At 35.1% G+C, this 14,620-nt stretch overlaps 1 protein-coding gene across 6 annotated transcripts in view; it reads right to left on the bottom strand.

The window, feature by feature from the left end:
* Ralgapa1 (Ral GTPase activating protein catalytic subunit alpha 1) overlaps positions 1-14,620 on the bottom strand; it is a 241,944-nt gene that overhangs the window by 45,805 nt on the left and 181,519 nt on the right. For 5 of the 6 annotated variants that reach the window (XM_074068142.1, XM_074068143.1, XM_074068144.1 and 2 more), the window contains 2 exons: positions 7,377-7,500; positions 1,021-1,176 (listed from right to left, as the gene is read on the bottom strand). In XM_074068142.1, coding sequence (XP_073924243.1) covers positions 1,021-1,176; positions 7,377-7,500 — 280 coding nt within the window. The remainder of the gene's footprint in view (positions 1-1,020; positions 1,177-7,376; positions 7,501-14,620) is intronic. The other variant, XM_074068145.1, reaches the window with a different exon arrangement.

Here is a 14,620-nt window from a genome sequence, read left to right as displayed (position 1 = left end):
TACTAACCATACTTAAAAAAGGGAGATTCTATCTGGGTGCTGGTGATTCATGCCTGTAATCCTAGCTACTTGGGAGGCTCTCAGGAGGATCTCGGTTCGAGGCCAGTCCGAGCAAATAGTTCTTGATACTCTATCTTCAAAATAACCAGAGCAAAATGGACTGGAGCTGTAGTTCAAGTGGTAGAGCACCTGTTTTACAAGTGTGAAGCCTTGAGTTCAAAACCAAGTCCCACACACACAAAAAAGAGATCTGCCATTTGCTCTAACACGGATGGACCTGGAGGACATTATGCTAAGTGAAAGAAGACAAAGAAAGAAAATATTGTACAATCCCATTTATATGTGGAATAAGCAAACATCAAAAATACAGAGCTAAAGAATACAAGCCAGGATTAATGGCTTGTATTTGGTAGGTTGAAGCAAAGGATTATGTATTCAAGGCCACCCTGGCCTTTAGGGCAAAGCTCTGTCTCAGAAATCAGTCAACCAACCAACCAGCCCGCCCAAACCCAAAAGAAAAAAACACCTCCAAGCAGTGTAGTGACTAAAGTGGGTAAGGGGAGGAAATGAGATGTAGGTCAAAGATACAAAGTAGCATATATGTAAGATGTAAAAGTCTATAGAGACCTAATGAAGGAAAGGACTACAGTTTTGTAAGGTATCTGGAATTTTTGTTTAACAAGTACATTTTAGCCGATTTTGTCACAAAAAGTAACTGGCTATGTTAATTTGCTTCAACACAGTAATCATTTTACTATTATATGTATCTCAAGACATCATGTTATAGATGTCAAATATACACAATAAAAATTTATTTAAAACAAAAAGGACTGCAACTTTTAATTACAGTATTGCTTTTTAAGGAGAACAGTTTGCTGCAAAATAATCCCATTTTGGAAGACACCATTGGGTAAAGAAAGAATTACTACACCTAGAAACTGCTTGATCAATTGAATTTCTTAGTTATTAATTTTCTTAAATTCTAGGATTTTAACTAAATCACTTTTTCTCAGCACTTACTTTTTTGGTCAAAGAGTCATCAGACTCAGAAGGCATTCTTGTTGATACATGAAATACTACTTCTACTGTAGAGGTAGCAAAATATGGAGTGGTCAATCCAGTGCTTTTGTTTTTCTGTAGTCCTCCCATAAAACCACAATGATTCGTAAGATTTACCTAGAAACAATGAAGTTCCACATAAAATTAATCAACTCAACAAAACTCAAAAACACTACTGAAAGAGACACAAACTTTTCACTATCCACAAACATTAGGAATAAAATCTTTTGTATGTTATCGACTCAATACTAAATCTAGAATTACAGTCAGTTCTTTGTATCTGGGGTTTCCAAATCTGTAGATTTGACCAACTATGAAAATATTCAGGAAAAAAGTTGAGACTCTACAGAACATGTACAGATTTTTTTTTGTCATCTCTCACTTTACAATACAATATAACAACTATTTACATAGCATTTATATTTTATTAGGTATTATAAACAATGTAGAGATTAAAGTATTCAGGAGAATGTGCATGGTGCTGTGGCATTTTATGTACTGGACTTGATACTCTAGTTTTTTGTTTTTTTTGGTGCTAGGAATTGAACCCAGGACTTCAAGCATACTAGGCAAGCTCTCTACCATGAGACTATATCCCAGCCCCTGTACTAGACTTGAGCATTTGTTGATTTTGGAATCTGAAGGGGGCCCTGGAACCAATTCTCCATGGGTAATGAAAGATGATTTTATTAGTTACAGCTGATTTTATTAGTTTACGTTAGTATTTTTTTCTTAAGTATTTGAGGATCCCCAATTAGTAGGACTTAACTAGGAAAGAAATCAAATCTTGTTCACTATGAATCTTTTGTTATTCAATTAGATGTGGTGGGGGAGGATACCAAGGTCAGAATAAAAATCAACAATCTGAACTAATGTGGAGAAAAGTTGAAACAATGTCAATTTGACAAAATGATTAATGTCAATATTTACAATTTACAAAATTGGATTCCCACTTTGTTAATACCTGTCAGAGCCCAGAATAAAAATAAGAACGTAGAACTTAGCTACACTTCAAGTACATTCAGTAAACTACAAATTAACTTGTGCAAAGATTTAAAACATTTTTATGTTCTGATTTACATATAATACACATTAATAGCAAGGTTGTTGCACTGGATGATATTCTCTGAATCTATGAGATGCATAGAAACCAGGAAATTGTTCACTGAAGAGAATTAGGGAGATGTAGGAAAGAAAAAGGAAAAAAAAAACCCTTTATACTCAGAAAACCATTATGCATATGCTTTAATAAAATTTGAATATCTGATAATATGGAGAATTACAAAAACAAAGCCCCACAGTGTGAACTGAACATATCTCCTATCAATATTAGTTACTAATGACTAAACGTATGAATGACAGACTTGTTTGCATATTATTACTAAAAGACTACCCCGGTATCTCCTCCCCTGTCTTTTTATGGTGCTGGGTTGAACCAAGGGCTTCACAAATGCTAGGTAAGCACTCTATCATGGAGCCATATTCCCCAGTCCCCAGTTTATTATAGTTTTTAAAAATTTATTTTTGACTCAGTAGTACATTTATATTATTAAAAATTTATAGTATAAAAAAGGTATACCAAACTTTCTCCTTCCAAACCTTCCATTTGTCACAACTCAGATGTTTCCTTCCCATAAAGCAATTTAAGTATCCTTCACCAAAAACATTCTTCACAAATACAATTAAATTCTGTGTGTGTATGCACACATAGCATGGATATATAATGTTTTGTACTTAAAATGTCTTGAATACCTTGGACTTTCAAATCTATTTCATTGATCTACATGCCTAGTCTTGCGCCAGTACTGCACTATCCTGATTAGCATTACTTAATAATAAGTTTTGAAATCTAGAAGTGGGAGTCCTCCAATTTGTTCTCCTTCTCATGTCTCATTCACTTTCATTAATACTTCTGACTTTTTTTCTTATACAGAGAAAGTCCACTTATGGTATTTAAAATACTTTTCAAGACATTTTTCACATAATCTCAAAAGAACGTCACATAACTGTTGTATAAAAAAGTATACTACCTATGACAAATAAGTAAAGAGGCCTAGAGAGTTTACATAACTCACTTAAGGTAAAATAGCAGATCAGCCCTAAAAATAGATACTGAATGCTATAAGTCTATATATCGGAAATTGTGGAATGCACTGGGATTAAAAACAAATCAATGAGATGAAAGTGCTTGCCCTCTAGAAGGTTATAGACTAGTTCAATGGTCCTCAACAACTTTACTCAAATACTGTCTGTAAGAACTTTGGGAACTTGGCAACTATACTAAAAATTTTCATTCAACATAGTACTAGAACTCCTAGCCAGAGCAATTAGGCAAGAAGAAAAAATAAAAGGAATACAAATAGGTAAAGAAACTGTTAAAATATCTCTATTTACAGATGATATGATCCTACCTCAAAACTCCTAGACACCATCAATAGCTATGGCAAGGCAGTAGGATATAAAATCAACATACAAAAATCATGAACTTTTCTATACACTAATAATGAACAAACTGAGAAAGAATATATGAAAACAATTCCATTTACAATAACCTCAAAAAAAAAAAATCAAATACCTAGGAGTAAACTTAACAAAGGATGTGAATGACCTTTACAAGGAGAACTACAAACCCCTGAAGAAAGAGACTGAGGAAGACTACAGAAGATGGAAAGATCTCCCATGCTCATGGATTGGTAGAATCAACATAGCAAAAATGGCTATACTACCAAAAGCAATCTACATGTTTAATGCAATTCTCATCAAAATCCCAATGACATTCATCACAGAGTTTGAAAAATCTACCCTAAAATTCATTTGGAAACACAAGAGACTGAATAGCCAAGGCAATAATCAGGAAAAGAACAATACTGGAGGTATCACAATACCCGACTTCAAACTATATTACAAAGCAACAGCAATAAAAACAGCATGGTACTGGCACAAAAACAGACATGAAGACCAGTGGAACAGAATAGAGGACCCGGATATGAATCCACACAGCTATGCCCACCTTATTTTTGACAAAGGCACTAAAAATGTATGATGGAGAAAAGACAGCCTCTTCAACAAATGTTGTTGGAAAAAGTGGTTAGCTGTCTGCAAAAAACTGAAACTAGATCCATGTTTATCACCCTGTACTAGTATCAACTCAAAATGGATCAAGGACCTTAATATCAGACTCAAAACTCTAAAGTTGGTACAGGAAAGGGTAGGAAACACTTTGGAAGTAATAGGTATAGGCAAGGACTTCCTCAATAGAACCCCAGCAGCTCAGCAACTAAGAGAAAGTATAGTCAAATGGGACTTCATAAAACTAAAAGCTCTGCACAACAAAAGAAATGGTCTCTAAACTAAAGGTACCACGCACAGAGTGGGAGAAAATATTTGCCAGCTATACATCAGACAAAGTACTGATAACCAGAATATATAGGGAACTTAAAAAACTAAACTCTCCCAAAATTAATGAACCAATAAAGAAATGGGCAACTGAACTAAACAGAACTTTCTCAATAGAAGAAATTCAAATGGCCAAAAAACACATGAAAAAATGCTCACCATCTCTGGCCATAAAGGAAATGCAAATCAAAACCACACTAAGATTTCACCTCACCCCTGTTAGAATAGAAATTACCAAAAACACCACTACCAACAGGTGTTGGTGAGGATGTGGAGAAAAAGGAACCCTCATACACTGCTGGTGGGAATGCAAACTAGTGCAAACACTTTGGAAAAAAAATTGGAGTCTTCTTAAAAATCTAAACATAGACCTGCCTATGATCCAGCAATCCCACTCCTGGGGATATACCCAAAGGAATGTGACACAGGTTATTCCAGAGGCACTTGCACACCCATGTTTATTGCAGTACTACTCACAATAGCCAAGTTATGGAAACAGCCAAGATGCCCCACTACTGACGAATGGATTAAGAAAATGTGGTATTTATACACAACGGAATTCTACTCAGCCAAGAAGAAGAATGAAATCTTATCATTTGCAAGTAAATGGATGGAACTGGAGAACATCATTCTGAGCGAGGTTAGCCAGGCTCAGAAGACCAAAAATCGTATGTTCTCCCTCATATGTGGGTTTTAGATCTGGGGCAAATACAGCAATGTGATTGGACTTGTGTCACATGGATAAGGCGAGAGCACACACAGGAGGTATGGGGATAGGTAAGAAACCCAAAGAACATGATAGTATTTGATGTCCTCAATGCAGAGGAACTAATACAGAAACTTTAAAGCGAAAGAGGTCAATAGGAGAAGGGGATCAGGAACTAGAGAAAAAGTTGGTTTGAGAAGAATCTACTTAGAATATAACACATTTGTACATGGAAGCATGGCTGGAATCTCCCTGTAAAGCTATTGTTATCTCAACTAGCAAAAATGCTTTGTCTTTCTTACTATTGTTTATACTCTCTCTTCAACAAAATTAGAGATAAGGGCAGGAACAGTTTCTGCCTGGAAACGAGGGGGTAGGGGAGAGAGGGAGGGTGCTGGGGTGGGGGAGAGGGGGAGAAATGGCCCAAACACTGTATGCACATATGAATAAACAAAAAAAAAATAAAAATTTTCATACTAATAATTTAGATGGTTGCCAAGGGTATAATTTCTAATGTAATGTGTTATATGTCTGCTTTAAATATATTTTTGTCAAAATTTAGAAGTTATAGATTTGGCTTATTCAATATATATTAAATGTTTTTAAGCTATTAGTTTTATGACAAATCAATTAGCCACTTTAGATTCATTTTCTGTTAGAGCATAACTGACATTTCCTTTTTTAAATTCAAATAAACATTAACAAAAATCCCTATGACAAATACCCAACTTTTGAGTTATTAATTTTAAAATAGACTTAATAGTATGGGAACCTGGACATGAGTTGTTGCAAGAACAACACAAATGTAACCTTTTTCCACATTTTTTGCTTTGCTCTCAGAGACTCTCACTTAAGTGAACACTCCCTTTTCTTTGGTACTAGGATTTGAACTCAGAGCCTCCTTCTTGAGCCACAATCCCAGTTCCTGAGAATGCCCTCTTGAACTATTCCTTTAGTTGGTGCCAACTTCCCTGGAACAAGGCATATTTGGTGGGTGTGTGAGCAATATGCCTAATAAAAGTAGAAGAACATAAAAAGAGCAGCAAGAGAGTACAGGCAGGTCCTCTCGTGTTAGTTATTAGTAAAGCTGAGATCTGGAAACTAATTTCTCCTAAACAAAGTATGCCATGTGCCCCTGGAAAGCCAATGTATAGCACTAAGGTTTGAGCTTGAAGATTACAATTCTAGTGGTCATGGCTATAAGGAAAATCTGGATATTCTAAACCTCTGAGTTTAACACTTTTTGACAATACACTAAGACTTTCACGGATTTATTCTACCCAAGTTTTGATCAAGCACAGTCAAAATAAACAAAGAAAAAAATCAAAAGAAATTCCAAAACTAAAAATTTTAAATTCCCCCCATATGCATTATGCAGCTCAGTTGATGTGGAGAAGCTTTCAGTCAGTCACATGTTATCATCAGTTGTGTTTAGATCACTGTATATCTACTGAGTGTTTCCCTGCCCTTAATTTGTGAAAATATGACTCCCAAAAAACAAATGCTGTCCCAAGAGCAAGGTAAAAGTGAATGTGCTTAATTTAAGTAAAAAATTTTAGATTTATTGAAAGGTGGTATGTCTTTAGCAGAAGGTGGGTAGTGTTAAGGGAAAATGAATCAAGCACATGCAGTACAGTGCTGAACTCTATTCATCCTGAGCAGTTGCAGTTTCTCCTCAACAGCAATCTCCTTGGAAACATATACCATGGACATCAAACATCCACTGTATATTGTCTCAAAAATCAGGCAACACTTTTCCTTTCAAAATCCCAACTGCTGCTGTATTTGCAGATAAAAGACAGAAATCACAAACCCATTGTTAAGTTGCAGAGACATAAGAAGCTGAAGAGAAAAAGAAATTCCCCTGCTTACAAACATAGGTTCCGTATCTATGGATTTTAATTAACCATAGATGGAAAATTTAAAAAAGCATGTATCTATACTGGACATTTTTTGTCATTATTTCTTAAACAAACAAACAAACAAAAAACCAACCAGTTCTATAGCATTTACATTAGGTATTATAAGTAATCTAGAGATGATTTAAACTATACAGGAGGATATGTGTAAGTTATATTCAAATAACTCCACTGTTTTATATAAGAGTCTTGGGCATCTTTGGATTATGATATCTGCAGGGTGATCATGGAGCTATCCCTCAGGGATACCTAGGGATGACTATAAAATGACATTTGGTAAAATTCAAAAACAATACCTCCCAACCAAGACCAGCTACAAAATCTTCATATGCTTGACTTCCCCCTGTGTTGGTAAGAATGGAGTGTTTGTCTTCTTGTCCTTCAGCAACATAAAATACTGCAATCTTGTGTGTCTCTCGGCTATAAAACAAAATATTATACCATTTAATCATTCATTTATCTGTGCATTCATCTAATAATTAAGTTCTATGCACAAAGTATATAATAATAAAAAGATGAAAATGACCTAGATATTATAGTGTACAGTAGACAAGTAAATTCTTTACAATATAAAGAATTATAAAAGCAACAAAACTGCCATGAGAACAGAAGAAAGGCATGATTACTTTTGACTAGAAAAACAGAGAGTAACTTAAAAGAGAAAGTTCCATTGAGATAGGTGAAGCCAAGAAAGTGTTGACAAATGAAGAGTATGAGGAAGGACAGATAAATGTGAATGTATGAAGCATCTGCAGAGTTGTGTGTTGTGCAATGTGATTGAGTCTTAGGGTTAAAGGGACTGCTTCAGAACTAAGCAGAAGTAGAGATGAGTGAGAAATTATGTGTGTGTTCCTTCACAGTAGACACAATACAGAAAACACAGAAGAACATATATACTAACATAAAACCATATGAATTAATTGCAAGTTCTTGGATATTTTACTTTTAGTTCCCTCTAATTTATTTATTTATTTTTTTGAGACAGTTTTGCTATGTAACCCAGATTGGCATGAATTCGTGATCCTCCTGCCTCAGCCTCTTGAGTGCTAGGGTTACAGGTGTGTATTACCACACTCAGGTTGTAAATTTAAAAGCATTCATAAAAGCGAGTTTTTTGGTAAGAAATTTGGCTATCCAAGCTAATTAGGGCAGAATATGTCTACTGACTTAACAAGCATGGTTGACAAATTTTATGAGCAGAAGTAAAAGTTTTCATTACTACGTCATGTAGAAATTAAAAAAAAACAAATAGAGGTTAGCTTATGTAACTACCACTTGTTGGCTTTTGGGATCTCTCAGGACTATATGATTTTTTTCTGGGCTACTTTGGAAAACATTTTGATGCCTCAGCATACTGCCTATGGACCCACTGTAAACCCTTAACCCAACCTTGACCATGGAGTCTTTTTGGATGTCCTATGAAAAAAATTTCCCCAAAGACTTAGAAGGTCCAACCCAAGCATCTGAAACAAGTGAAAGGAGACCAGAAGGGGCTTTCCCTATGGGCAGAGGAGTCCAGATGTTATCCACACTGAAAGAATGGCTGGCAAACTGAGATATGAGCAACAAGTATTCTAGCTTAAAGGAGAAGAGATGGTCTTAAAGGAGATCACATGAATCAAGAAGTATGCCATTCATGTGTACCTGGAGTTACCGCATATATCATGGATGGGATCCTCCTGAGAATGGTAGAATGATTATGACAGAGAGTCAATTTAGGCATAAATTGACTGGTAATTTAATGTTGAGAAAGCTACCCTATGCTAGACAGGCTGTATACCAATACTTTTGAATAATCTATGTTTGATATGAGTGTTGTGATTCTTTTGTATCTTAACCTTTTTTCTTTTTGGTGGTACTGGGGTTTGAACTCAGGGCCTCCCTCACACTTGTTAGGCAGGTGCTCTACTACTTGAGCCAAGCCACAGTCCCTTTTAGAATAATCTAGTATAAGCAGTAAAACATATTTTGGGGGTTGAGGGAACTTCTAGAATTGGAGAGTAAGGAGAACTTTTTCCCAAGTAAAAAACTTAACTGTTGAAAATGATTCTTTAAAAAAAGCATTCAGTTTTTGGATTTGTCCTAAAGGTACATAACAAACAAGGAAATATTTGTTCAAGAAAATCTGTAAAATCTTGGCAAGAGTGGTCTTTGCCATATGTGCCACAACTTGTTCCCTTATCCCACCCCCTCAGGTTCATGTTAGAGAAGTTTTGCCCTACTCAGTAGTTTTGCATTCTACTCAGGCCTACAAAAGAGAGATTCCTTTCTCCTCTAGCTCTCACTCTGGGGCTATGGTTTCATCCTGGAAGATGCAGGCTTCTGGTGGCACTTCTCATCTTTTCCCAGCTCCATGTTATAGAAGATCCATCCTAGAAAGTTGTAGATAAATGGGCCAGATCTCCCTTTCCTTATCTAGTCCCCTTTCTTAGAGCTGGTGGTTAAGGCTGAGGGCCCCAGCATTTCTCCTTCTAGCTTACTCAGAGGAGAAATGATGGAGAGTCTGTTAGCAGAAGCAAGCTAAGATCAGGGACTGCCAACCCTTCCCCAAGTATCCAATTATAGAGTCAGGGTGTCACTCCACATAAAGTCAATCCCGGACCCCTGCTTAGGTATAGTGGCAGACAGATACTGCCTAGGGTAAAATGCAGGTCATAAGGACAAAGAACTTTTAGTACTAGTTCTGCCTAAGGGGACTACCTGGAACAGAGTTTGGAATAAAGCTATTAGGAGAAGCTGCCAGCTCTATGACACAAAAAAGAAAAGCAGCAAGAAGTTTAACAGAACCAGGAAAAGATGCAGCCAAGAACAGCCTGTCTGGGATCACAGTCAATTCTAGAGGTCAAGAAGCCTGTGAACATGCACCAGGCTATATCTCATCAGGAGCAATTAGAATAAGATGTATGACAGACACATAGATCCATGAACATAGGTAAAGCCTCATAGGCACTGTAAGTCATGGTCAACCCCTAGGAAGCTAAGACTTAAAAATAATATCTAGTTACTCAAGGCAGTATGGAAATACGTGTGCAGCATGCCCAAGGCTGTATCTACATATCTCTTTATCTGTCTATATCTCTATCCATCTATCCATCCATCCATAATGGCTCCAAGCTATTAGTCCATGAGTGAGGATGGGACAAGAAAAACAGAAATATTCTGAACTGTGGTAACAGCTCCAAGCCATATACATACAACATTAAATAATGAAAATATAACTGGCTCAGAGGGTTCCACAAACCTTGAGCAAAAAGTAGGTGATATAAACCCAGAGAAGAACCCTCAATAGTTAAGCTAAGAGAAAAGCAAATAAACAAAAAAATCTGAGCAGGGAGATCAGAGGCTCACATTCTTGGGAAGCCAAATTGCTAGAAAATAAATGAACGAGCAAACAATGACCACTAACATACTTCTGATTCAAAGACAAAAATAAAGTTGAAAGTAAAAGGAATGGAAAAAGATATCATGCAAACAGCAATCAAATAAGCTGGAGTGGGTCTACTCTCAGACTAATAAGATAACATCAGAACAACAGACAAAAATCAATGAAACAAAAGATATTTTCTTTAAGATGATCAATAAAATTGACAACTTTTAGCTACACTGAGCATGAATCACATCACTAAAACCTGAAATGAAAGAAGAGATATCATTACATACTTTACAGAAATAAAAAGTATAAGAAAATACTATGAACAACTGTATGCCAATAAAAAAGGCAAATTCTTAGAAAGACACAAAATTACTAAAATTAACCAGATTGAATATCTGCATAGATCTATAACTAGTAAAGACCTGGGTTTAAAAATGTGATTGGGAAGGAAGAATAAAAATATTCCCACTTACAGATGCTATTTTACATATAGAAAATCCTAAAGAATTCACTAGAAAGCTATTAGAGGTAATAAACGAGTTCAGTAAGGTTGAAGGATACAAGATCCATATATAAGAAATCAGCTGCATTTCTATACACTAGCAACAAATAATCCAAAAACAAAATTAAGAAAAATTTTCTTTTATAAAGGCATAAAAAATAAAATACTTAGGTATAAATTTAACAAGTGTATAACTTACTCTTGGAAAACTACATTGTTGAAAGAAATTAAAGACCTAAATAAAATAAACCTCTAACATTCATGGACTGATAGACTTAATATTGTTAAGATGATGGTACTTCCTAAATTGATTCAATGCAATAAAATAATATATAATAATACAGTATGTATAAATAATTGTATTAAAGCAAAAAAACAGACTTAACATAACCCCTATTGAAACCCAAGTTCCTTGCAGAAATCCTAAAATACAACAGACTAGAATAGAAAAACAATCTTAAGAAAGAATAAAGATGGAAGGCTCATACTTACTCATACTCTCAAAACTTACTACAAAAGAAATCAAAGCACTGTGTGCAGTACTGCCATAATGATAAGAATCATATGTCTATAAGTAAACTCTTTAAATGTTTTTGATAATGGTACCAAGACAATTCAATGGGGGGAAAGAATAATTTCTTCAACAAATGGTGCTGGGACAACTAGCTATCTACATGCAGAAGAATGAACTTGGATTCTTAAGCCACCCATAATGAAAATGGATCATAGATTGAAACTCTTAAAGAAAACATAGGACCTTTATTAGGGAAGATCTTCTTAGGTACAATATGAAAAGTACAAGTGACAATTAAAAAAATAGACAAATTTGGACTTCATCAAAATTAGAAATTTTTATTCAAGTGTCTGTAATCCTAGCTATTCAAAAGACAGAGACTGGGAAGACCATGGTTTGAGGGCAGCCTAGAAAAAAGCTCATGAGACACTATTTCAACCAATAAAAGTTGGGCATGGTGGCATGTGCCTGTCATTCCAGCTATTCAGAAGCACAAATAGGATTGTGGTCCAGGATGGGCTGGGCATAATGTGAGATCCTATCTCAAAAATAACCAATGTAAAAAGGGCTGTGGGAGTCACTCAAGAGGTAGAGTACCTGTGTAGAAAGCATGAGGCCCTGAGTTCAATTCCAAGTACTGAAAAAAAAAAAAGTAACCCAAAATTATAAACTTTTGTGCTATAGGTAATACAATAGTATGAATAGACATGAAAACCTATAGAATGAAAGTATTTGTAAATAATAATTGCTATGGGCCATATATCCAAAAATGTATAAGAAGCTCTTACAAATCAATACTAAAAAGATAACACACAGAATTCTGTGTTTGTTGCCTGGAGCTTTTATAACAAATCACACAAACAACGTGGCTTTAAATAAGAGAAATTTATTTTCTTACAGTTCTAGCTACTAGGAGGTCAGAAATAAGTGTTATACTGCCATGCTCTCTCTGACGGCTCTAGAGGGAGAATCCTTCCTCGTATTTTCCTGGCTTCCAGTGGTTGTTGATAATCCTCAGCATTCCTTAGCTTCTAGCTGTCTTACTGTAACTTCTGCATGGCCACCTGACTTCTGTGTGAATGTGTCTATGCATCTTCAAGTGGCCTTCTTATAAAGACACTAGTCATCAGATTTAGGAGTTGATCTAATCTAATATGACCTCACTTTAACTAATTACATCTACAACCTTATTTCCAAATTTTACCCTGAGATGCTGATAGGCATGGAATTTTAAGGAGATACTATTGAATGCTGTACAAATTTGAATACTTTCCCCCCCAAAAGTATATAAATGGCCATTAAACGCTGAAAAAAAATGCCAAACATTAAAAGTTATTTGGAAAATGCAAATCAAAATCACAAGATACTACTTCATATCCACTGAGATAAAAATCAAAAGACAGCTGGGGATGTAGCTCAGTGGTTGAGTGTTTGCCTAGCATGCACAAAGTTCTGGGTTTGATCCCCAGTACTGCCAAGAAAAAGAAAGAAAATTAAAAGAAAGATAATAACAAGTATGCTATGATATGGAGAATGTAGAATACTAATACATTGTTGGTACGAATGTAAAATGTTACTGTACAAAACAATCTGGCAGTTCCTCAAAAATGTTAAATAAAGAATTATTGTATCACCCAGCAGCCATTCTATTTCTAAGTATATACACAGGAAACTAAAATATGTCCATATAAAAAATGTACAAAATGTCAAAAGACTAGGCAGGGTTTATTCAAAAAACACAAAGATTATTTAACATTACCAATATAGTGATACTAAAATGCAATATACATCCATTAAGAAATAAAAACTATGCCAGACCTGAATAGATCATAAAAAGAATTTTGATAACATTTAACACCATTTCTTTTATAAAGACTCCTAGAAGCCAGACTACTTTCTCAGCATGAAAAAAATTATGTATTTCAAACCACAACCAGTATCTCCCTTAATGATGAAAAGGAAGAATTGTTTCCATTATAATCGGGAAAGATGAGGATGTCTACTATTTAACTATACTACTTAACACTATCCTGAAAGTTCTATTCAGTGCAATGTAATTTGAAATAAGTGAAAACTGGTGTAACTACTAGAAAGGAGATTATCTGCAGATAATGATTATATACCTAAAACAAATTTTAAGAGAGACACAACTATAAAATATTTAAAATCAGTAAGAGAGTTCACTACTGTGTTTAGATACAAGATAAATATTAAAAATGGGGAAACCCCAAAGATATAACTGGGAGGAAAATTCTATTCAGAATAGCAACAAAATAATAAAACACCTAGGAATTACCCATAAAAGCAATGTTTAGGCCTTGGAATAAATAGAACGACACAGCATGATTAGGAATGGAAAAAATGATTACAATTAGTGCCTTTTCTTTCCACAGAAATTTTATTGAAAACTTAATCAAAATACTAAAGGGATTTTTCCCCCCTGGAAAACAACAGCACAATTCTAAGTCTCCAAAAGGATAAACAGGTTAGAATACTAAAGAAAAGAAGAAGGGCAGAGAGGCGGATGAGGAGGGCAGAGAATGGGGATGATCTAACCAATGCACAATATAAGCCTAACTGGAATTGTCATTATGAATTCACCCCCCTGCCCCCGTATAACAAACATATCCTAATAAAAAAGAAAAAGAAAAAGAAGAATAATGTGTGTAGAGGGGTTGAGGAAGAAGACTGCTAGAGATTAAAATGTATAATAAAGCTGTAATAAATTAACAGTTACACAAAAAACAACAAATACATCAACAGAAATACAGACAGCTTTGAAGGAGACAGCTTAATATTTGGTAAGGAGACATAAATCAATGGGACATTTGGTATGTGTTAATTAAACAAATTAAATCTAGGTAGACTTTTTAGGTTTTGTTTTTTATGGTACTGGGTTTTAAATGCAGAACACCGCACTTGCTAGGCACTCTACCACTTGAGTCATACCTCCAGCTCAAGTGAAGTTCTGCTTTCTACTAGTGTCAAATGGTTGTCATGTCATGTACAAGAAATTATAGACTATTCTCCAACATTCAACATTCAAACTAGTTCCAGTTCTCATTCCATAACTGAAAATGTATTCCAGAAGAAATAAAGAATGAAATGTAAAATAGTCACCACCTCAACCAAATAAAGACCCGTAATGAAA

This window comes from Castor canadensis, chromosome 3, assembly GCF_047511655.1.
Source record: "Castor canadensis chromosome 3, mCasCan1.hap1v2, whole genome shotgun sequence".
In the NCBI taxonomy this organism is placed as follows: domain Eukaryota; kingdom Metazoa; phylum Chordata; class Mammalia; order Rodentia; family Castoridae; genus Castor; species Castor canadensis.
Note: the sequence above shows the minus strand (reverse complement) of the source record. Positions and strands in the feature narration are given on the sequence as shown.